The sequence below is a fragment of the Oncorhynchus mykiss genome, unplaced genomic scaffold (genome assembly GCF_013265735.2).
Source record: "Oncorhynchus mykiss isolate Arlee unplaced genomic scaffold, USDA_OmykA_1.1 un_scaffold_144, whole genome shotgun sequence".
In the NCBI taxonomy this organism is placed as follows: Eukaryota; Metazoa; Chordata; class Actinopteri; order Salmoniformes; family Salmonidae; genus Oncorhynchus; species Oncorhynchus mykiss.
In genome coordinates, this window is record NW_023493665.1 from 773,774 (window position 1) to 798,181 (window position 24,408).

The 24,408-nt window shown below is 49.5% G+C and overlaps 1 protein-coding gene across 5 annotated transcripts; it reads right to left on the bottom strand.

Moving 5' to 3' along the window:
- Nucleotides 1-908: 908 nt before the first annotated feature.
- LOC110495337 (centromere protein Q) lies at nt 909-22,873 on the bottom strand. Of its 5 annotated transcripts, none has more exons than XR_005041781.1 (9): nt 22,700-22,873; nt 22,246-22,367; nt 21,981-22,150; nt 19,366-19,434; nt 8,065-8,194; nt 7,861-7,980; nt 3,227-3,298; nt 1,148-1,422; nt 909-1,077 (listed from the first exon to the last, which is right to left on the bottom strand). XR_005041781.1 is itself a non-coding variant. In XM_036972343.1 (9 exons), exons 2-8 carry the CDS (start codon nt 22,357-22,359, stop codon nt 1,255-1,257), a joined length of 843 nt encoding a protein of 280 aa, XP_036828238.1. In that variant the 5' UTR covers nt 22,360-22,367; nt 22,700-22,873; the 3' UTR covers nt 909-1,220; nt 1,252-1,254. The 5 variants fall into 5 exon arrangements, 4 of the variants coding, with proteins under 4 accessions (XP_036828238.1, XP_036828239.1, XP_036828240.1 ...); XM_036972343.1 differs by having other exon boundaries at nt 909-1,220; nt 1,252-1,422; XM_036972344.1 differs by lacking the exon at nt 22,700-22,873 and adding an exon at nt 22,575-22,693 and having other exon boundaries at nt 909-1,422.
- Nucleotides 22,874-24,408: the final 1,535 nt, after the last annotated feature.

A 24,408-nucleotide genomic window follows, 5' to 3' on the forward strand; every position in this document is an offset into this window, starting at 1 on the left:
AGTAAGCCTGTCATCCAGCCTGTCTGGACTAGAGGCATTATCTTAGGGTTGAAGTAAGCCTGTCACCCAGCCTGTCTAGACTAGAGGCATTATCTTAGGGTTGAAGTAAACCTGTCACCCAGCCTGTCTGGACTAGAGGCATTATCTTAGGGCTGAAGTAAACATGTCACCCAGCCTGTCTAGACTAGAGGCATTATCTTAGGGTTGAAGTAAGCCTGTCATCCAGCCTGTCTGGACTAGAGGCATTATCTTAGGGTTGAAGTAAGCCTGTCACCCAGTCTGTCTGGACTAGAGGCATTATCTTAGGGCTGAAGTCAGCCTGTCTGGACTAGAGGCATTATCTTAGGGCTGAAGTCAGCCTGTCTGGACTAGAGGCATTATCTTAGGGCTGAAGTAAGCCTGTCACCCAGCCTGTCTAGACTAGAGGCATTATCTTAGGGCTGAAGTAAGCCTGTCACCCAGCCAGTCTGGACTAGAGGCATTATCTTAGGGCTGAAGTCAGCCTGTCTAGACTAGAGGCATTATCTTAGGGCTGAAGTAAACCTGTCACACAGCCTGTCTGGACTAGAGGCATTATCTTAGGGCTGAAGTCAGCCTGTCTGGACTAGAGGCATTATCTTAGGGCTGAAGTAAGCCTGTCACCCAGCCTGTCTAGACTAGAGGCATTATCTTAGGGCTGAAGTAAGCCTGTCACCCAGCCAGTCTGGACTAGAGGCATTATCTTAGGGCTGAAGTCAGCCTGTCTAGACTAGAGGCATTATCTTAGGGCTGAAGTAAACCTGTCACACAGCCTGTCTAGACTAGAGGCATTATCTTAGGGCTGAAGTAAACCTATCACCCAGCCAGTCTGGACTAGAGGCATTATCAGAACTATATTCATCATAGGAACTCATCAAAACAGACCAAAACCCTTTTACAGGTGTTTAATTATCATCTACAGATAAAAGAAACACTTAGGAAAAAAATATATACATACAGATATGAACAAATGGGGCTCCTCCCATTACAGAATACAACGTTAACTATGTAGCAGTTAAAGTCAGGTGGTCCGTGCAAAGCCCATGCCAGAGCCATATAACACATGGCTTATACATAGTCATATATATATATATATCGCTAATACAGTCCTGCTATTGTCCAACCAGCCTGGATGGAGTCCTGCTATTGTCCAACCAGCCTGGATGGAGTCCTGCTATTGTCCAACCAGCCTGGATGGAGTCCTGCTATTGTCCAACCAGGCTGGATGGAGTCCTGCTATTGGCTGACAGCTGTAGGTGGAGTGATCAGGCGGTCAGCGTGTCTGTAGGCTCGTTCCAGTAGGGTCTGGGCATCCTGGACCGGCCCTGATGTCTGGAGGGTCTTGGCTAGGCAACGGGCCGTGGTGACGGAGTGGCTGCTATGAACCAGACACACCATCTGCTCCTAGAAGGGGAGAGGACAGTTAGTGCTTCCTATTTCATCTTACGTTGCTCAGAAGTTGCCAAACTGTTTCTCCTTCAAGATTTTACAGGGTTTTTTTGTTACTTTTTTTTGACCCCTTCTTCCTCCCCAATTTCATGGTCTCCAATTGGTAGTTAGTCTTGTCCCATCACTGCAACGTACGGACTCGGGAGAGGCGAAGGTCGAGAGCCATGCGTCCTCTGAAACACGACCCTGCCAAGCCGCACTGCTTCTTGACACACTGCTCGCTTAACCCGGAAGCCAGCCGGAGGAAACAACTGGTGAGACGAGTCAGCGTTTCACTGCGCCCGGCCCGCCACAAGGAGTCGCTAGAGCGCGATGGGACAAGGACATACCGGGCCGGTCAAACCCTCCCCTAACCCGGAACGACGCTGGGCCAATTGTGAGCTGTCTCGTATGTCTCCCGGTCACGGCCGGCTGCGGCACAGCCCCGGGATCGAACCCGGTGCTGTAGTGACGCCTCTAGCACTGCGATGCTGCGCTACTCAGGAGGCCAAGATGTCACTTTTTAATGACATGTACACTACCGTTCAAAAGTTTGGCGTCACTTAGACAAGTCCTTATTTTATTATTATTATTTAAACAAAAGTAAATTAAAACTGGCATCTTCATTAAATAGTACCCGCAAAACACCAGTGAAAAGGAGACTCCGGGATGCTGGCCTTCTAGGCAGAGTTCCTCTGTCCAGTGTCTGTGTTCTTTTGCCAATCTTAATATTTTATTTTTATTGGCCAGTCTAAGATACGGCTTTTTCTTTGCAACTCTGCCTAGAAGGCCAGCATCCCGGAGTCACCTCTTCACTGTTGACGTTGAGACTGGTGTTTTGCGGGTACTATTTAATGAAGCTGCCAGTTGAGGACTTGTGAGGCGTCTGTTTCTCAAACTAGACACTCTAATGTACTTGTCCTCTTGCTCAGTTGTGCACCGGGGCCTCCCACTCCTCTTTCCATTCTGGTTAGAGCCAGTTTGCGCTGTTCTGTGAAGGGAGTAGTACACAGCATTGTAGGAGATCTGCAATTTCTGTCATGGAATAGCCTTCATTTCTCTGAACAAGAATAGACTGATGAGTTTCAGAAGAAAGTTCTTTGTTTCTGGCCATTTTGAGACAGTAATCGAATCCACAAATGCTGATGCTCCAGATACTCAACTAGTCTAAAGAAGGACAGTGTTATTGCTTCTTTAAAATCAGCACAACAGTTTTCAGCTGTGCTAACATAATTGCACAAGGGTTTTCTAAAGATCAACTTGGATCAGCTAACACAACGTGTCACTGGAACACAGGAGTGATGGTTGCTGATAATGGGCCTCTGTACGCCTCTGTAGATATTCCATTAAAAATCAGCCGTTTCCAGCTACTATAGTCATTTACAACATGAACAATGTCTAAACTGTATTTCTGATCAACTTGATGTTGTTTTAATGGAGAGGAAAAGTGCTTTTCTTTCAAAAACAAGGACATTTCTAAGTGATCCCAAACTTGTGAACGGTCGTGTTTCTGTCATAGACCTCCAGGTTATTCTGAGAGCTCTTAAATGGAAAATAATCTTCCCTGAAAGAGTAAGCAGAATGTCGTAGATGTGTCTGGCCACTTCCTCTTCGACAGAACATAGATCACAGCTGCAATAAAACCACAGCTATGAAAACCTGAGGCTCTCACTGGGACTGTTCATGGTTACCAAAATGCATGGAAACCTTGTGTGTGTGTGTGTGTGTGTGTGTGTGTGTGTGTGTGTGTGTGTGTGTGTGTTATAGCTTGCTTGCTGACCTGTAAGGGTCTGTCTTTGCGCTGAGGTACAGGGGGGAGACGCAGGACTCCTTGTTCTGACAACTGGAGGATCTGAAACAACATGGAGAAGAGGAGAGAGTAGGGGGGAGAAGAGGGGGGAGGAGAGAAAGGAGGAGGAGAGGGGAGGGGGAGGAGAGAGGAGAGGGAGAAAAGAAGAGAGGGAGAAAAGAGGAGAGGGAGAAAAGGGGGAAGAAGAAGAGGGGGAGAAGGAGACAAACAGAAGCACAAACAGAAGGCTGAAATGACCTTTGACCAGGGCCCTGTTCCCTACATAGTGCATTAGCCCAGGGCCTGTTCCCTATATAGTGCATTAGCCCAGGGCCTGTTCCCTATATAGTGCATTAGACCAGGGCCTGTTCCCTATATAGTGCATTAGACCAGGGCCTGTTCCCTATATAGTGCATTAGACCAGGGCCTGTTCCCTATATAGTGCATTAGACCAGGGCCTGTTCCCTATATAGTGCATTAGACCAGGGCCTGTTCCCTATATAGTGCATTAGACCAGGGCCTGTTCCCTATATAGTGTATTAGACCAGGGCCTGTTCCCTATATAGTGTATTAGACCAGGGCCTGTTCCCTACATAGTATTAGACCAGGGCCTGTTCCCTACATAGTGTATTAGACCAGGGCCTGTTCCCTATATAGTGCATTAGACCAGGGCCTGTTCCCTATATAGTGTATTAGACCCGGGCCTATTCCCTATATAGTGTATTAGACCCGGGCCTGTTCCCCATATAGTGTATTAGACCCGGGCCTATTCCCTATATAGTGTATTAGACCCGGGCCTGTTCCCCATATAGTGTATTAGACCAGGGCCTGTTCCCTTATATAGTGTATTAGACCAGGGCCTGTTCCCTATATAGTGTATTAGACCAGGGCCTGTTCCCTATATAGTGTATTAGACCAGGGCCTATATAGTGTATTAGACCAGGGCCTATATAGTGTATTAGACCAGGGCCTATATAGTGTATTAGACCAGGGCCTATATAGTGTATTAGACCAGGGCCTATATAGTGTATTAGACCAGGGCCTATATAGTGTATTAGACCAGGGCCTATATAGTGTATTAGACCAGGGCCTATATAGTGTATTAGACCAGGGCCTATATAGTGTATTAGACCAGGGCCTATATAGTGTATTAGACCAGGGCCTATATAGTGTATTAGACCAGGGCCTATATAGTGTATTAGACCAGGGCCTATATAGTGTATTAGACCAGGGCCTATATAGTGTATTAGACCAGGGCCTATATAGTGTATTAGACCAGGGCCTATATAGTGTATTAGACCAGGGCCTATATAGTGTATTAGACCAGGGCCTATATAGTGTATTAGACCAGGGCCTATATAGTGTATTAGACCAGGGCCTATATAGTGTATTAGACCAGGGCCTATATAGTGTATTAGACCAGGGCCTATATAGTGTATTAGACCAGGGCCTATATAGTGTATTAGACCAGGGCCTGTTCCCTATATAGTGTATTAGACCAGGGCCTGTTCCCTATATAGTGTATTAGACCAGGGCCTGTTCCCTATAGTGTATTAGACCAGGGCCTATATAATGTATTAGACCAGGGCCTGTTCCCTATATAGTGTATTAGACCAGGGCCTGTTCCCTATATAGTGTATTAGACCAGGGCCTGTTCCCTATATAGTGTATTAGACCAGGGCCTATATAGTGTATTAGACCAGGGCCTATATAATGTATTAGACCAGGGCCTGTTCCCTATATAGTGTATTAGACCAGGGCCTGTTCCCTATATAGTGTATTAGACCAGGGCCTGTTCCCTATATAGTGTATTAGACCAGGGCCTGTATAGTGTATTAGACCAGGGCCTATATAGTGTATTAGACCAGGGCCTATATAGTGTATTAGACCAGGACCTATATAGTGTATTAGACCAGGGCCTATATAGTGTATTAGACCAGGGCCTATATAGTGTATTAGACCAGGGCCTATATAGTGTATTAGACCAGGGCCTATATAGTGTATTAGACCAGGGCCTGTTCCCTATATAGTGTATTAGACCAGGGCCTGTTCCCTATATAGTGTATTAGACCAGGGCCTGTTCCCTATATAGTGTATTAGACCAGGGCCTGTTCCCTATATAGTGTATTAGACCAGGGCCTGTTCCCTATATAGTGTATTAGACCAGGGCCTGTTCCCTATATAGTGTATTAGCCTTTGACCAGAGCTTTTGGGCCCTGGGGAAAATATTGCAGTATCAATGAAAGAACCAACAATGAATGTCACAATGACCAGATGCCTATGCTCAGACCAGATACCCAAATATGGGCTTAGTTCCTATTTTCTAGTCCTTCTATTACAAAACCCATTGTAGGCCTTCTGAGAAGCGCGGCGGAGGGAGTGATGCCTTCTGAGAAGCGCGGCGGAGGGAGTGATGCCTTCTGAGAAGCGCGGCGGAGGGAGTGATGCCTTCTGAGAAGCGCGGCGGAGGGAGTGATGCCTTCTGAGAAGCGCGGCGGAGGGAGTGATGCCTTCTGAGAAGCGCGGCGGAGGGAGTGATGCCTTCTGAGAAGCCTGGCGGAGGGAGTGATGCCTTCTGAGAAGCCTGGCGGAGTGAGTGATGCCTTCTGAGAAGCCTGGAGTGAGTGATGCTTTCTGAGAAGCCTGGAGTGAGTGATGCCTTCTGAGAAGCCTGGAGTGAGTGATGCCTTCTGAGAAGCATGGAGTGAGTGATGCCTTCTGAGAAGCCTGGAGTGAGTGATGCCTTCTGAGAAGCCTGGAGTGAGTGATGCCTTCTGAGAAGCGCGGAGGGAGGCATACAGAACGGCCCAGCTGTGGGGAAAGCCATACAGAACGGCCCAGCTGTGGGGAAAGCCATACAGAATGGCCCAGCTGTGGGGAAAGCCATACAGAAAGGCCCAGCTGTGGGAAAGCCATACAGAACGGCCCAGCTGTGGGAAAGTCATACAGAACGGCCCAGCTGTGGGAAAGTCATACAGAACGGCCCAGCTGTGGGGAAAGCCATACAGAACGGCCCAGCTGTGGGGAAAGCCATACAGAACGGCCCAGCTGTGGGGAAAGCCATACAGAACGGCCCAGCTGTGGGGAAAGCCATACAGAACGGCCCAGCTGTGGGGAAAGCCATACAGAACGGCCCAGCTGTGGGGAAAGCCATACAGAACGGCCCAGCTGTGGGGAAAGCCATACAGAACGGCCCAGCTGTGGGGAAAGCCATACAGAACGGCCCAGCTGTGGGGAAAGCCATACAGAACGGCCCAGCTGTGGGAAAGCCATACAGAACGGCCCAGCTGTGGGGAAAGCCATACAGAACGGCCCAGCTGTGGGAAAGCCATACAGAACGGCCCAGCTGTGGGGAAAGTCATACAGAACGGCCCAGCTGTGGGAAAGCCATACAGAACGGCCCAGCTGTGGGGAAAGTCATACAGAACGGCCCAGCTGTGGGAAAGCCCTACAGAACGGCCCAGCTGTGGGAAAGCCCTACAGAACGGCCCAGCTGTGGGAAAGCCCTACAGAACGGCCCAGCTGTGGGAAAGCCCTACAGAACGGCCCAGCTGTGGGAAAGCCCTACAGAACGGCCCAGCTGTGGGAAAGTCATACAGAACGGCCCAGCTGTGGGAAAGCCATACAGAACGGCCCAGCTGTGGGAAAGCCATACAGAACGGCCCAGCTGTGGGAAAGCCATACAGAACGGCCCAGCTGTGGGGAAAGCCATACAGAACGGCCCAGCTGTGGGAAAGGCCCAGCTGTGGGAAAGCCATACAGAACGGCCCAGCTGTGGGAAAGCCATACAGAACGGCCCAGCTGTGGGGAAAGCCATACAGAACGGCCCAGCTGTGGGAAAGGCCCAGCTGTGGGAAAGCCATACAGAACGGCCCAGCTGTGGGAAAGCCATACAGAACGGCCCAGCTGTGGGAAGGCCATACAGAACGGCCCAGCTGTGGGAAAGGCCCAGCTGTGGGAAAGCCATACAGAACGGCCCAGCTGTGGGAAAGCCATACAGAACGGCCCAGCTGTGGGAAAGCCATACAGAACGGCCCAGCTGTGGGAAAGCCATACAGAACGGCCCAGCTGTGGGAAAGCCATACAGAACGGCCCAGCTGTGGGGAAAGCCATACAGAACGGCCCAGCTGTGGGAAAGGCCCAGCTGTGGGAAAGCCATTCAGAACGGCCCAGCTGTGGGAAAGCCATACAGAACGGCCCAGCTGTGGGAAAGCCATACAGAACAGCCCAGCTGTGGGAAAGCCATACAGAACGGCCCAGCTGTGGGAAAGCCATACAGAACGGCCCAGCTGTGGGAAAGCCATACAGAACGGCCCAGCTGTGGGGAAAGCCATACAGAACGGCCCAGCTGTGGGAAAGGCCCAGCTGTGGGAAAGCCATACAGAACGGCCCAGCTGTGGGAAAGCCATACAGAACGGCCCAGCTGTGGGAAAGGCCCAGCTGTGGGAAAGCCATACAGAACGGCCCAGCTGTGGGAAAGCCATACAGAACGGCCCAGCTGTGGGAAAGCCATACAGAACAGCCCAGCTGTGGGAAAGCCATACAGAACGGCCCAGCTGTGGGAAAGCCATACAGAACGGCCTATGAGATATTTGAAGTAGTATTTGTACCCAGGTCTGGCTTACCTGCTGGTTACTCTCCTCCTGCTGCTCCAGTAGTTGTCGGAGGTTAAAACACTGGTTCTCCAGGGAGTCTCTCTCCTTCTCTAGCTGTTTTAGAGAGCCCACCACAGCACCCAGCTCCGCCTGGACACACAGTAGCAACATCAGACGAGATAACCACACACACAAATATTGAAACACACACACACCCCCCTTCCAGTGTCTCACCACCAGCTTGTTGAGGATCTTCTCGCCAACGGCTGACTTCCTAGTCTCTTCCTGGTGTTGACGGGAAGAATGAATCATCATTTCCTGTTTCTGAATTGGGACTGACAGTTGAGCCAGTTTAGACAGGAACCTGGAACCAGAATGCAGTCAACGTGGTTAGCCAAGAAAGACATCTTGCAGTAGGCTCAACTCGCTCAAAATATACAGTGGGGATAACAAGTATTTGATAACCTGCAAAATCGACAGTGTTTCCTACGTACAAAGCATGTCAAGGTATGTCATTTTTATCATAGGTACACTTCAACTGTGAGAGACAGAATCTAAAACTAAAATCCAGAAAATCACAGTGTATGATTTTTAAGAAATTAATTTGCATTTAGTAGGAAAACCTGCAAAATTAGCTGTGTATCAAATACTTGTTCTCCCCACTGTATTTTTTTAAACTAGTCTAGTCAGTTAAGAACAAATTCTTCTTTACAATGACGGCCCTAGGAACAGTGGGTTAACTGGTCTAGGAACAGTGGGTTAACTGGTCTAGGAACAGTGGGTTAACTGGCCTAGGAACAGTGGGTTAACTGGCCTAGGAACAGTGGGTTAACTGGTCTAGGAACAGTGGGTTAACTGGTCTAGGAACAGTTGGTTAACTGGTCTAGGAACAGTGGGTTAACTGGTCTAGGAACAGTGGGTTAACTGGTCTAGGAACAGTGGGTTAACTGGTCTAGGAACAGTGGGTTAACTGGTCTAGAAACAGTGGCTTAACTGGTCTAGGAACAGTGGGTTAACTGGTCTAGGAACAGGTGGTTAACTGGTCTAGGAACCGTGGGTTAACTGGCCTAGGAACAGTGGGTTAACTGGTCTAGGAACAGTGGGTTAACTGGTCTAGGAACAGTGGGTTAACTGGTCTAGGAACAGTGGGTTAACTGGTCTAGGAACAGTGGGTTAACTGGTCTAGTGGGTTAACTGGTCTAGTGGGTTAACTGGTCTAGTGGGTTAACTGGTCTAGTGGGTTAACTGGTCTAGGAACAGTGGGTTAACTGGTCTAGGAACAGTGGGTTAACTGGTCTAGGAACAGTGGGTTAACTGGTCTAGGAACAGTGGGTTAACTGGTCTAGGAACAGTGGGTTAACTGGTCTAGGAACAGTGGGTTAACTGGTCTAGGAACAGTGGGTTAACTGGTCTAGGAACAGTGGGTTAACTGGTCTAGGAACAGTGGGTTAACTGGTCTAGGAACAGTGGGTTAACTGGTCTAGGAACAGGTGGTTAACTGGTCTAGGAACAGGTGGTTAACTGGTCTAGGAACCGTGGGTTAACTGGCCTAGGAACAGTGGGTTAACTGGTCTAGGAACAGTGGGTTAACTGGTCTAGTGGGTTAACTGGTCTAGGAACAGTGGGTTAACTGGTCTAGGAACAGTGGGTTAACTGGTCTAGGAACAGTGGGTTAACTGGTCTAGGAACAGTGGGTTAACTGGTCTAGGAACAGTGGGTTAACTGGTCTAGGAACAGTGGGTTAACTGGTCTAGGAACAGTGGGTTAACTGGTCTAGGAACAGTGGGTTAACTGGTCTAGGAACAGTGGGTTAACTGGTCTAGGAACAGTGGGTTAATTGGTCTAGGAACAGGTGGTTAACTGGTCTAGGAACAGGTGGTTAACTGGTCTAGGAACAGTGGGTTAACTGGTCTAGGAACAGTGGGTTAACTGGTCTAGGAACAGTGGGTTAACTGGTCTAGGAACAGTGGGTTAACTGGTCTAGGAACAGTGGGTTAACTGGTCTAGGAACAGGTGGTTAACTGGTCTAGGAACAGTGGGTTAACTGGTCTAGGAACAGTGGGTTAACTGGTCTAGGAACAGTGGGTTAACTGCCTTGTTCAGGGGCAGAACGACAGATTTTTACCTTGTTAGCTCGAGGAACCGATCCAGCAACCTCTCGGTTACTGGCCCAACCCTCTAACCACTAGGCTACCTGCCACCACTACACTCTAACCACTAGGTTACCTGCCACCCCATCTGCCACGCTGATCCTCAACATTAAGGCCCCTCAACAGGGAGGAGGTCATAGACCTGGCCGCCGTGTGGTGCCAGAACAACAACCTCTCAATGTGAGCAAGACAAAGGAGCTGATCGTGGACTACGGGAAAAGAGGGCTGAACAGGCCCCCGTTAACATCGACGGGGCTGAACAGGCCCCCGTTAACATCGACGGGGCTGAACAGGCCCCCGTTAACATCGACGGGGCTGAACAGGCCCCCGTTAACATCGACGGGGCTGAACAGGCCCCCGTTAACATCGACAGGGCTGAACAGGCCCCCGTTAACATCGACAGGGCTGAACAGGCCCCCGTTAACATCGACAGGGCTGAACAGGCCCCCCATTAACATCGACGGGGCTGAACAGGCCCCCGTTAACATCGACGGGGCTGAACAGGCCCCCGTTAACATCGACGGGGCTGAACAGGCCCCCGTTAACATCGACGGGGCTGAACAGGCCCCCGTTAACATCGACGGGGCTGAACAGGCCCCCGTTAACATCGACGGGGCTGAACAGGCCCCCGTTAACATCGACGGGGCTGAACAGGCCCCCGTTAACATCGACGGGGCTGAACAGGCCCCCGTTAACATCGACGGGGCTGAACAGGCCCCCGTTAACATCGACGGGGCTGAACAGGCCCCCATTAACATCGACGGGGCTGAACAGGCCCCCGTTAACATCGACGGGGCTGAACAGGCCCCCGTTAACATCGACGGGGCTGAACAGGCCCCCGTTAACATCGACGGGGCTGAACAGGCCCCCGTTAACATCGACGGGGCTGAACAGGCCCCCATTAACATCGACGGGGCTGAACGACGGGGCTGAACAGGCCCCCATTAACATCGACGGGGCTGAACAGGCCCCCGTTAACATCGACGGGGCTGAACAGGCCCCCGTTAACATCGACAGGGCTGAACAGGCCCCCGTTAACATCGACAGGGCTGAACAGGCCCCCATTAACATCGACAGGGCTGAACAGGCCCCCATTAACATCGACAGGGCTGAACAGGCCCCCGTTAACATCGACGGGGCTGAACAGGCCCCCCATTAACATCGACAGGGCTGAACAGGCCCCCATTAACATCGACAGGGCTGAACAGGCCCCCATTAACATCGACAGGGCTGAACAGGCCCCCGTTAACATCGACGGGGCTGAACAGGCCCCCGTTAACATCGACGGGGCTGAAGTGGAACGGGTCAAGTCCACGTCACCAATGACCTATCATGGTACAAACACACCAAGACAGTTGTGAAGAGGGCACGACGACACCTTTTCCCCTACAGGAGACTGAAAATATTTTGCATGGTTCCCCAGATACTCAAAAAGTTCTACAGTTGCACCATCGAGAGCATCCTGACCGGTTGCCTCACCGCCTGGTATGGCAGCTGCTCGGCCTCCAACCACAAGACACTACAGAGGGTAGTGCTTACGGCCCAGTACATCACCAGGGCCAAGATTCCTGACATCCAGGACCTCCATACCAGGTGGTGTCAGAGGAAGACCCCAAACAATTGTCAGACTCAAGCCATCCACGTCCGACTGTTCTCTGTGCTACCAGAGGGCAAGCGGTACCGGAGCACCAAGTCTAGGACCAAAAAGGCTCCTTAACAGCTTCTACCCCCAAGTCATAAGACTCCTGAACATCTAATCCAAATGTCCACCCAGACTGTTTACATTGACCCCCCCCCTTTGTTTTTACTCTGCTGCTACTCACTGTTCATTATATATGCACCTCTAGCCTGTACCCCCAGCAGACCTCTAGCCTGTACCCCCGCACACCGACCAGCCTGTACCCCAGCGCCCCGACCAGCCTGTACCCCAGCGCCCCGACCAGCCTGTACCCCAGCGCCCCGACCAGCCTGTACCCCAGCCCCCCGACCAGCCTGTACCCCAGCGCCCCGACCAGCCTGTACCCCAGCCCCCCGACCAGCCTGTACCCCAGCCCCCCGACCAGCCTGTACCCCAGCCCCCCGACCAGCCTGCACCCCAGCGCCCCGACCAGCCTGCACCCCAGCCCCCCGACCAGCCTGCACCCCAGCCCCCCGACCAGCCTGCACCCCAGCCCCCCGACCAGCCTGCACCCCAGCGCCCCGACCAGCCTGCACCCCAGCGCCCCGACCAGCCTGCACCCCAGCGCCCCGACCAGCCTGCACCCCAGCGCCCCGACCAGCCTGCACCCCAGCCCCCCGACCAGCCTGCACCCCAGCCCCCCGACCAGCCTGCACCCCAGCGCCCCGACCAGCCTGCACCCCAGCGCCCCGACCAGCCTGCACCCCAGCCCCCCGACCAGCCTGCACCCCAGCCCCCCGACCAGCCTGCACCCCAGCCCCCCGACCAGCCTGCACCCCAGCCCCCCGACCAGCCTGTACCCCAGCCCCCCGACCAGCCTGTACCAGTACCCGGACCAGCCTGTACCCCAGCGCCCCGACCAGCCTGCACCAGTACCCCGACCAGCCTGCACCCCAGCACCCCAGCGCCCCGACCAGCCTGTACCCCAGCGCCCCGACCAGCCTGCACCCCAGCCCCCCGACCAGCCTGCACCCCAGCCCCCCCGACCAGCCTGTACCAGTACCCCGACCAGCCTGTACCAGTACCCCGACCAGCCTGTACCCCAGCGCCCCGACCAGCCTGTACCCCAGCCCCCCGACCAGCCTGTACCCCAGCCCCCCGACCAGCCTGTACCCCAGCCCCCCGACCAGCCTGTACCCCAGCGCCCCGACCAGCCTGCACCCCAGCCCCCCGACCAGCCTGCACCCCAGCCCCCCGACCAGCCTGCACCCCAGCCCCCCGACCAGCCTGCACCCCAGCGCCCCGACCAGCCTGCACCCCAGCGCCCCGACCAGCCTGCACCCCAGCCCCCCGACCAGCCTGCACCCCAGCGCCCCGACCAGCCTGCACCCCAGCCCCCCGACCAGCCTGCACCCCAGCCCCCCGACCAGCCTGCACCCCAGCCCCCCGACCAGCCTGCACCCCAGCCCCCCGACCAGCCTGTACCCCAGCCCCCCGACCAGCCTGTACCAGTACCCGGACCAGCCTGTACCCCAGCGCCCCGACCAGCCTGCACCAGTACCCCGACCAGCCTGCACCCCAGCACCCCAGCGCCCCGACCAGCCTGTACCCCAGCGCCCCGACCAGCCTGCACCCCAGCCCCCCGACCAGCCTGCACCCCAGCCCCCCCGACCAGCCTGTACCAGTACCCCGACCAGCCTGTACCAGTACCCCGACCAGCCTGTACCCCAGCCCCCCGACCAGCCTGTACCAGTACCCCGACCAGCCTGTACCCCAGCCCCCCGACCAGCCTGTACCCCAGCCCCCCGACCAGCCTGTACCAGTACCCCGACCAGCCTGTACCCCAGCCCCCTGACCAGCCTGTACCAGTACCCCGACCAGCCTGTACCCCAGCCCCCCGACCAGCCTGTACCAGTACCCCGACCAGCCTGTACCAGTACCCCGACCAGCCTGTACCAGTACCCCGACCAGCCTGTACCAGTACCCCGACCAGCCTGTACCCCAGCGCCCCGACTAGCCTGTACCAGTACCCCGACCAGCCTGTACCCCAGCGCCCCAGTACCCCGACCAGCCTGTACCAGTGCCCCGACCAGCCTGTACCAGCGCCCCGACTAGCCTGTACCCCAGCGCCCCGACCAGCCTGCACCCCAGCGCCCCGACCAGCCTGTACCCCAGCGCCCCGACCAGCCTGTACCCCAGCGCCCCGACCAGCCTGTACCAGTACCCCGACCAGCCTGTACCCCAGCGCCCCGACCAGCCTGTACCCCAGCGCACCGACCAGCCTTTACCAGTACCCCGACCAGCCTGTACCAGTACCCCGACCAGCCTGTACCCCAGCGCCCCGACCAGCCTGTACCCCAGCGCCCCGACCAGCCTGTACCCCAGCGCCCCGACCAGCCTGTACCCCAGCGCCCCGACCAGCCTGCACCCCAGCGCCCCGACCAGCCTGTACCAGTACCCCCTGTATATAGCCTCGTTATTGTTGTATTTTTTTAACTACTTCTTGAACTGTTGTTGGTTAATGGCTTGTAAAGTAAGCTTTTCACTAAGGTCTACTACACCTGTTGTATTCAGCTTTTCACTAAGGTCTACTACACCTGTTGTATTCAGCATTTCACTGTGAGGTCTACTACACCTGTTGTATTCAGCTTTTCACTGTGAGGTCTACTACACCTGTTGTATTCAGCTTTTCACTGTGAGGTCTACTACACCTGTTGTAGTCAGCTTTTCACTGTGAGGTCTACTACACCTGTTGTAGTCAGCTTTTCACTGTGAGGTCTACTACACCTGTTGTATTCAGCTTTTCACTGTAAGGTCTACTACACCTGTTGTATTCAGCTTTTCACTGTGAGGTCTACTACACCTGTTGTATTCAGCTTTTCACTGTAAGGTCTACTACACCTGTTGTATTCAGCTTTTCACTGTAAGGTCTACTACACCTGTTGTATTCAGCATTTCACTGTAAGGTCTACTACACCTGTTGTATTCAGCTTTTCACTGTGAGGTCTACTACACCTGTTGTATTCAGCTTTTCACTGTGAGGTCTACTACACCTGTTGTAGTCAGCTTTTCACTGTGAGGTCTACTACACCTGTTGTATTCAGCTTTTCACTGTGAGGTCTACTACACCTGTTGTATTCAGCTTTTCACTGTGAGGTCTACTACACCTGTTGTATTCAGCATTTCACTGTGAGGTCTACTACACCTGTTGTATTCAGCATTTCACTGTAAGGTCTACTACACCTGTTGTATTCAGCTTTTCACTGTGAGGTCTACTACACCTGTTGTATTCAGCATTTCACTGTACGGTCTACTACACCTGTTGTATTCAGCATTTCACTGTGAGGTCTACTACACCTGTTGTATTCAGCTTTTCACTGTAAGGTCTACTACACCTGTTGTATTCAGCTTTTCACTGTGAGGTCTACTACACCTGTTGTATTCAGCATTTCACTGTGAGGTCTACTACACCTGTTGTATTCAGCATTTCACTGTGAGGTCTACTACACCTGTTGTATTCAGCTTTTCACTGTAAGGTCTACTACACCTGTTGTATTCAGCTTTTCACTGTGAGGTCTACTACACCTGTTGTATTCAGCATTTCACTGTGAGGTCTACTACACCTGTTGTATTCAGCATTTCACTGTGAGGTCTACTACACCTGTTGTATTCAGCATTTCACTGTAAGGTCTACTACACCTGTTGTATTCAGCGTTTCACTGTGAGGTCTACTACACCTGTTGTATTCAGCATTTCACTGTGAGGTCTACTACACCTGTTGTATTCAGCATTTCACTGTAAGGTCTACTACACCTGTTGTATTCAGCGTTTCACTGTGAGGTCTACTACACATGTTGTATTCAGCTTTTCACTGTAAGGTCTACTACACCTGTTGTATTCAGCTTTTCACTGTGAGGTCTACCTACACCTGTTGTATTCAGCTTTTCACTGTGAGGTCTACTACACATGTTGTATTCAGCTTTTCACTGTAAGGTCTACTACACCTGTTGTATTCAGCTTTTCACTGTGAGGTCTACCTACACCTGTTGTATTCAGCTTTTCACTGTGAGGTCTACTACACCTGTTGTATTCAGCATTTCACTGTACGGTCTACTACACCTGTTGTATTCAGCATTTCACTGTGAGGTCTACTACACCTGTTGTATTCAGCTTTTCACTGTGAGGTCTACTACACCTGTTGTATTCAGCATTTCACTGTGAGGTCTACTACACCTGTTGTATTCAGCATTTCACTGTGAGGTCTACTACACCTGTTGTATTCAGCATTTCACTGTGAGGTCTACCTACACCTGTTGTATTCAGCTTTTCACTGTGAGGTCTACTACACCTGTTGTATTCAGCTTTTCACTGTGAGGTCTACTACACCTGTTGTATTCAGCAGTTCACTGTGAGGTCTACTACACCTGTTGTATTCAGCATTTCACTGTGAGGTCTACTACACCTGTTGTATTCAGCATTTCACTGTGAGGTCTACCTACACCTGTTGTATTCAGCATTTCACTGTAAGGTCTACTACACCTGTTGTATTCAGCGTTTCACTGTGAGGTCTACTACACCTGTTGTATTCAGCATTTCACTGTGAGGTCTACTACACCTGTTGTATTCAGCATTTCACTGTGAGGTCTACTACACATGTTGTATTCAGCTTTTCACTGTAAGGTCTACTACACCTGTTGTATTCAGCTTTTCACTGTGAGGTCTACCTACACCTGTTGTATTCAGCTTTTCACTGTGAGGTCTACTACACCTGTTGTATTCAGCTTTTCACTGTGAGGTCTACTACACCTGTTGTATTCAGCGTTTCACTGTGCGGTCTACCTACACCTGTTGTATTCAGCTTTTCACTGTGAGGTCTACCTACACCTGTTGTATTCAGCATTTCACTGTGAGGTCTACTACACATGTTGTATTCAGCATTTCACTGTAAGGTCTACTACACCTGTTGTATTCAGCGTTTCACTGTGAGGTCTACTACACCTGTTGTATTCAGCATTTCACTGTGAGGTCTACTACACCTGTTGTATTCAGCATTTCACTGTGAGGTCTACTACACCTGTTGTACTCAGCATTTCACTGTAAGGTCTACTACACCTGTTGTATTCAGCTTTTCACTGTAAGGTCTACTACACCTGTTGTATTCAGCATTTCACTGTAAGGTCTACTACACCTGTTGTATTCAGCATTTCACTGTCAGGTCTACTACACCTGTTGTATTCAGCATTTCACTGTGAGGTCTACTACACCTGTTGTATTCAGCATTTCACTGTGAGGTCTACACCTGTTGTATTCAGCTTTTCACTGTGAGGTCTACTACACCTGTTGCATTCAGCATTTCACTGTGAGGTCTACTACACCTGTTGTATTCAGCATTTCACTGTGAGGTCTACTACACCTGTTGTATTCAGCTTTTCACTGTGAGGTCTACTACACCTGTTGTATTCAGCATTTCACTGTGAGGTCTACTACACCTGTTGTATTCAGCTTTTCACTGTGAGGTCTACTACACCTGTTGTATTCAGCATTTCACTGTAAGGTCTACTACACCTGTTGTATTCAGCATTTCACTGTAAGGTCTACTACACCTGTTGTATTCAGCATTTCACTGTGAGGTCTACTACACCTGTTGTATTCAGCATTTCACTGTGAGGTCTACTACACCTGTTGTATTCAGCATTTCACTGTGAGGTCTACCTACACCTGTTGTATTCAGCATTTCACTGTGAGGTCTACTACACCTGTTGTATTCAGCATTTCACTGTGAGGTCTACTACACCTGTTGTATTCAGCATTTCACTGTGAGGTCTACTACACCTGTTGTATTCAGCATTTCACTGTGAGGTCTACTACACCTGTTGTATTCAGCATTTCACTGTAAGGTCTACTACACCTGTTGTATTCAGCATTTCACTGTCAGGTCTACTACACCTGTTGTATTCAGCTTTTCACTGTGAGGTCTACTACACCTGTTGTATTCAGCATTTCACTGTGAGGTCTACTACACCTGTTGTATTCAGCATTTCACTGTGAGGTCTACTACACCTGTTGTATTCAGCATTTCACTGTGAGGTCTACTACACCTGTTGTATTCAGCATTTCACTGTGAGGTCTACTACACCTGTTGTATTCAGCATTTCACTGTAAGGTCTACTACACCTGTTGTATTCAGCATTTCACTGTGAGGTCTACTACACCTGTTGTATTCAGCATTTCACTGTGAGGTCTACTACACCTGTTGTATTCAGCATTTCACTGTGAGGTCTACTACACCTGTTGTATTCAGCATTTCACTGTGAGGTCTACCTACACCTGTTGTATTCAGCATTTCACTGTGAGGTCTACCTACACCTGTTGTATTCAGCATTTCACTGTGAGGTCTACTACACCTGTTGTATTCAGCATTTCACTGTGAGGTCTACTACACCTGTTGTATTCAGCATTTCACTGTGAGGTCTACTACACCTGTTGTATTCAGCATTTCACTGTGAGGTCTACTACACCTGTTGTATTCAGCATTTCACTGTGAGGTCTACTACACCTGTTGTATTCAGCATTTCACTGTGAGGTCTACTACACCTGTTGTATTCAGCATTTCACTGTGAGGTCTACTACACCTGTTGTATTCAGCATTTCACTGTAAGGTCTACTACACCTGTTGTATTCAGCATTTCACTGTGAGGTCTACTACACCTGTTGTATTCAGCATTTCACTGTGAGGTCTACTACACCTGTTGTATTCAGCATTTCACTGTAAGGTCTACTACACCTGTTGTATTCAGCATTTCACTGTGAGGTCTACTACACCTGTTGTATTCAGCGCATGTGACAAATAAACTGATTTGTTCAGAGAAGACTGTTGCTGCACAGAAACCACTACTAAAGGACACCGATAAGAATAGACTTGCTTGGGCCAAGAAACACGAGCAATGGACATAAGACCGATGGTCTTGGTCTGATGAGTCCAAATTAGAGATTTTTGGTTCCAACTGCCGTGTCTTTGTGAGACGCAGAGGAGGTGAACAGATGATCTCCGTATGTGTGGTTCCCACCGTGAAGCATGGAGGAGGAGGTGTTATGGTGTGGGGGTAATTTGCTGGTGACACAGTGATTTATTTAGAATTCAAGGCACACTTAACAAGCATGGCTACCACAGCATTCTGCAGCGATATGCCATGTGTGACTATCATTCGTTTTTCAACAGGACAATGACCTAAAACACACTTCCAGGCTGAGTAAGGGCTATTTGACCAAGGAGAGTGATGGAGTGCTGCATCAGATGACCTGGCCTCCACAATCACCCGACCTCAACCCAACTGAGATGGTTTGGGATGAGTTGGACCGCAGAGTGAAGGAAAAGCAGCCAACAAGTGCTCAGCATATGTGGGAACTCCTTCAAGACTAGTGGAAAAGTATTCCTCATGAAGCTGGTTGAGAGAATGCCAAGAGTGTCCAAAGCTGTCATCAAGGCAAAGGGTGGCTACTTTGAAGAATCTCAAATATAAAATCTATTTGTTTAATACTTTTCTGGTTACTAAATGATTCCATATGTGTTATTTCATAGTTTTGATGTCTTCACTATTATTCTACAATGTAGAAAATAGTAAAAATAAAGAAAAACTCTGGAAGATGGTGTGTCCAAAATTGACTGGTACTATATGAAAATAATCCATTATTTTGGGTAACATAAGTGCGACACTGATCATAGTAGGTCCACTGTCCCCAGTCCTACACAGAGTTCTGTTCTCTCACCTGTTTTTCACAATGTTAAGATGTTCCTGCGACTCCTCTTTGTTAGTCCGTCTTCCGGCCAGAACAGACCTGAGGGAGCGAGGAAAGGAGAGAGGAAGGACGGAGGGAGCGAGGAAAGGAGAGAGGAAGGACGGAGGGAGAAACAGAGAGAGGAAGGACGGAGGGAGAAACAGAGAGAGGAAGGACGGAGGGAGAAACAGAGAGAGGAACGACGGAGGGAGAAACAGAGAGAGGAACGACGGAGGGAGAAACAGAGAGAGGAACGACGGAGGGAGAAACAGAGAGAGGAACGACGGAGGGAGAAACAGAGAGAGGAAGGACGGAGGGAGAAAGGGAGAGAGGAAGGACGGAGGGAGAAAGGAAGGACGGAGGGAGAAAGGGAGAGAGGAAGGACGGAGGGAGAAAGGAAGGACGGAGGGAGAAACAGAGAGAGGGTTACAAATGAATCAGTTAGTAACAACAAGCCAGTGAAACCTTAAACCAGGGCTATTCAAGCGTCAGTTCAACGATGGGCCAGTGGCCATTACAGCGCCTCTGTTCTCCTAGACAGATGAACAGTGGCCGAGATTCACAGTCGACTTCCTGGGTTACTCACCGTATAGACAGGCCCAGTCAAGAACCATGATGGAGGATGTTACAGTATAGACCGGCCCAGTCAAGAACCATGGAGGATGTTACTCACAGTATAGACAGGCCCAGTCAAGAACCATGATGGAGGATGTTACAGTATAGACCGGCCCAGTCAAGAACCATGGAGGATGTTACTCACAGTATAGACAGGCCCAGTCAAGAACCATGATGGAGGATGTTACAGTATAGACCGGCCCAGTCAAGAACCATGATGGAGGATGTTACAGTATAGACCGGCCCAGTCAAGAACCATGGAGGATGTTACTCACAGTATAGACCGGCCCAGTCAAGAACCATGATGGAGGATGTTACTCACAGTATAGACCGGCCCAGTCAAGAACCATGATGGAGGATGTTACAGTATAGACCGGCCCAGTCAAGAACCATGATGGAGGATGTTACAGTATAGACCGGCCCAGTCAAGAACCATGATGGAGGATGTTACAGTATAGACCGGCCCAGTCAAGAACCATGATGGAGGATGTTACAGTATAGACCGGCCCAGTCAAGAACCATGGAGGATGTTACAGTATAGACCGGCCCAGTCAAGAACCATGATGGAGGATGTTACAGTATAGACCGGCCCAGTCAAGAACCATGGAGGATGTTACAGTATAGACCGGCCCAGTCAAGAACCATGGAGGATGTTACAGTATAGACCGGCCCAGTCAAGAACCATGGAGGATGTTACAGTATAGACCGGCCCAGTCAAGAACCATGATGGAGGATGTTACAGTATAGACAGGCCCAGTCAAGAACCATGGAGGATGTTACAGTATAGACCGGCCCAGTCAAGAACCATGATGGAGGATGTTACAGTATAGACCGGCCCAGTCAAGAACCATGGAGGATGTTACAGTATAGACCGGCCCAGTCAAGAACCATGATGGAGGATGTTACAGTATAGACCGGCCCAGTCAAGAACCATGATGGAGGATGTTACAGTATAGACCGGCCCAGTCAAGAACCATGATGGAGGATGTTACAGTATAGACCGGCCCAGTCAAGAACCATGATGGAGGATGTTACAGTATAGACCGGCCCAGTCAAGAACCATGATGGAGGATGTTACAGTATAGACCGGCCCAGTCAAGAACCATGATGGAGGATGTTACAGTATAGACCGGCCCAGACAAGAACCATGATGGAGGATGTTACAGTATAGACCGGCCCAGTCAAGAACCATGATGGAGGATGTTACAGTATAGACCGGCCCAGTCAAGAACCATGATGGAGGATGTTACAGTATAGACCGGCCCAGTCAAGAACCATGATGGAGGATGTTACAGTATAGACCGGCCCAGTCAAGAACCATGATGGAGGATGTTACAGTATAGACCGGCCCAGTCAAGAACCATGATGGAGGATGTTACTCACAGTATAGACCGGCCCAGTCAAGAACCATGATGGAGGATGTTACAGTATAGACCGGCCCAGTCAAGAACCATGATGGAGGATGTTACAGTATAGACCGGCCCAGTCAAGAACCATGATGGAGGATGTTACAGTATAGACCGGCCCAGTCAAGAACCATGATGGAGGATGTTACTCACAGTATAGACCGGCCCAGTCAAGAACCATGGAGGATGTTACTCACAGTATAGACAGGCCCAGTCAAGAACCATGATGGAGGATGTTACAGTATAGACCGGCCCAGTCAAGAACCATGATGGAGGATGTTACAGTATAGACCGGCCCAGTCAAGAACCATGATGGAGGATGTTACAGTATAGACCGGCCCAGTCAAGAACCATGGAGGATGTTACAGTATAGACCGGCCCAGTCAAGAACCATGATGGAGGATGTTACAGTATAGACCGGCCCAGTCAAGAACCATGATGGAGGATGTTACAGTATAGACCGGCCCAGTCAAGAACCATGATGGAGGATGTTACAGTATAGACCGGCCCAGTCAAGAACCATGATGGAGGATGTTACAGTATAGACCGGCCCAGTCAAGAACCATGATGGAGGATGTTACTCACAGTATAGACAGTCCCAGTATGTTGTCTAGAGCCGTAATGGAGGACTTGGTCAGCGGTTTCCACTTCTCCTGACCTTTCAGCTTCCGGGGACCTGCAACTGTGCCACCTTTCTTCTTCTTCTGTGGTTTTGGCTGAGGGATCTGGCTGCTGGTTCCTGGCTGGGGCTCCTCCTGGAGAGGAGGGTACACGCGGACAGAATGATGTGATGAAAACAAAAAGGAGAACCGTATTCTCTCAGAGGTTTAATTCTTCAGAACTTTCTCACCTGAGATACTCTCCGTTGACGTGTCTTTATACCGGGCTTATTTGGCTTCTCGCCTGTCTTCTTGCCTTTAGGTGTCTTGGATGCGGCGCGTTCAGATCCCCGGACAGGCTTCATAATTTTAACTAGGAAAAAGAGACAACGTCAGACAGACAACTAACTAAATCAAGGCATACATGGGAAAAGTGGGGGGGAAACATAGCCGCTAAATAGATAATGATATGATATACAATCTGAAAGCTAGCAAACATGAGCACTGCCTAGACGAAACACGGATGTAGTTTTTTTTTGTCAACAACAGCTAACGTTAAGCTAGCTAAGGACCTTTTTACATTTTATACACAAGGTGCTTTAGTAGAACAGTTTAGAGGTGCAATTTCTCGTTGCAGTTAAGATCCAATGTTGGAGAATAACAATAGTTAAAACACTTCAAACAAACGTTTATAACTTGACTTACCAGTTTCGCGCTAAATTTCTTTCAAACATTTGTTTGTATTCACTGCGCATGCGTTTTAAGCGGCAAGCAGGCCACTCCAGGCGGCCATGATGGAAAGGGCAATGAGGGCACTCCTCATAGAGGATGATAGGGGCCTCTAGTGGCCCAAAAGGACGTATTAGGCAGCGTTCTTCTCCTTAGCACAATTTACAAGTATGGCTCTCTCTGGCCTCTCCATGTTTCCCCAGCCACCATCACTCCCAATCCAAACCCCCTGAAACGGCTTTCTTAATTCAATGCACGTCTTCAAGAGGAAGTGCGTTCCAGGTCCATTCCACTCCTCGGTGGGCAGCGCCATTGAGGGCGTTCACCATTTTAAATATTAAACTGGGTGGGACTTTCAACTTCATTGGCTGATCCCTCCTGGTGACCCTTTTGGAGTCTGTTAGATGGGGTTTAGCTATATAATATACTGGTTAGATGGGGTTTAGCTATATAATATACTGGTTAGATGGGGTTTAGCTATATAATATACTGGTTAGATGGGGTTTAGCTATATAATATACTGGTTAGATGGGGTTTAGCTATATAATATACTGGTTAGATGGGGTTTAGCTATATAATATACTGGTTAGATGGGGTTTAGCTATATAATATAATATACTGGTTAGATGGGGTTTAGCTATATAATATACTGGTTAGATGGGGTTTAGCTATATAATATACTGGTTAGATGGGGTTTAGCTATATAATATACTGGTTAGATGGGGTTTAGCTATATAATATACTGGTTAGATGGGGTTTAGCTATATAATATACTGGTTAGATGGGGTTTAGCTATATAATATAATATACTGGTTAGATGGGGTTTAGCTATATAATATACTGGTTAGATGGGGTTTAGCTATATAATATACTGGTTAGATGGGGTTTAGCTATATAATATAATATACTGGTTAGATGGGGTTTAGCTATATAATATAATGGTTAGATGGGGTTTGGCTATATAATATACTGGTTAGATGGGGTTTAGCTATATAATATACTGGTTAGATGGGGTTTAGCTATATAATATACTGGTTAGATGGGGTTTAGCTATATAATATACTGGTTAGATGGGGTTTAGCTATATAATATACTGGTTAGATGGGGTTTAGCTATATAATATACTGGTTAGATGGGGTTTAGCTATATAATATACTGGTTAGATGGGGTTTAGCTATATAATATACTGGTTAGATGGGGTTTAGCTATATAATATACTGGTTAGATGGGGTTTAGCTATATAATATACTGGTTAGATGGGGTTTAGCTATATAATATACTGGTTAGATGGGGTTTAGCTATATAATATACTGGTTAGATGGGGTTTAGCTATATAATATACTGGTTAGATGGGGTTTAGCTATATAATATACTGGTTAGATGGGGTTTAGCTATATAATATACTGGTTAGATGGGGTTTAGCTATATAATATACTGGTTAGATGGGGTTTAGCTATATAATATACTGGTTAGATGGGGTTTAGCTATATAATATACTGGTTAGATGGGGTTTAGCTATATAATATACTGGTTAGATGGGGTTTAGCTATATAATATACTGGTTAGATGGGGTTTAGCTATATAATATACTTGTAAGTTAATACCTGTCTATTCAATATACTTCCATTTCATATGCGTTAATGGTGAAATGTAATGAATACAAACCCCACACACTGCTTCCTTGG

Coding starts and splice junctions, on each gene's coding strand:
- LOC110495337 (XM_036972343.1), bottom strand. CDS start 22,359: ATGAAGCCTGTCCGGGGATCTGAACGCGCCGCATCCAAGACACCTAAA. Junction 8,195..19,365: donor CTTAACATTGTGAAAAACAG/GTGAGAGAACAG, acceptor TTCTGGTTCCAG/GTTCCTGTCTAAACTGGCTC. Junction 1,423..3,226: donor GCAAAGACAGACCCTTACAG/GTCAGCAAGCAA, acceptor CTCCCCTTCTAG/GAGCAGATGGTGTGTCTGGT.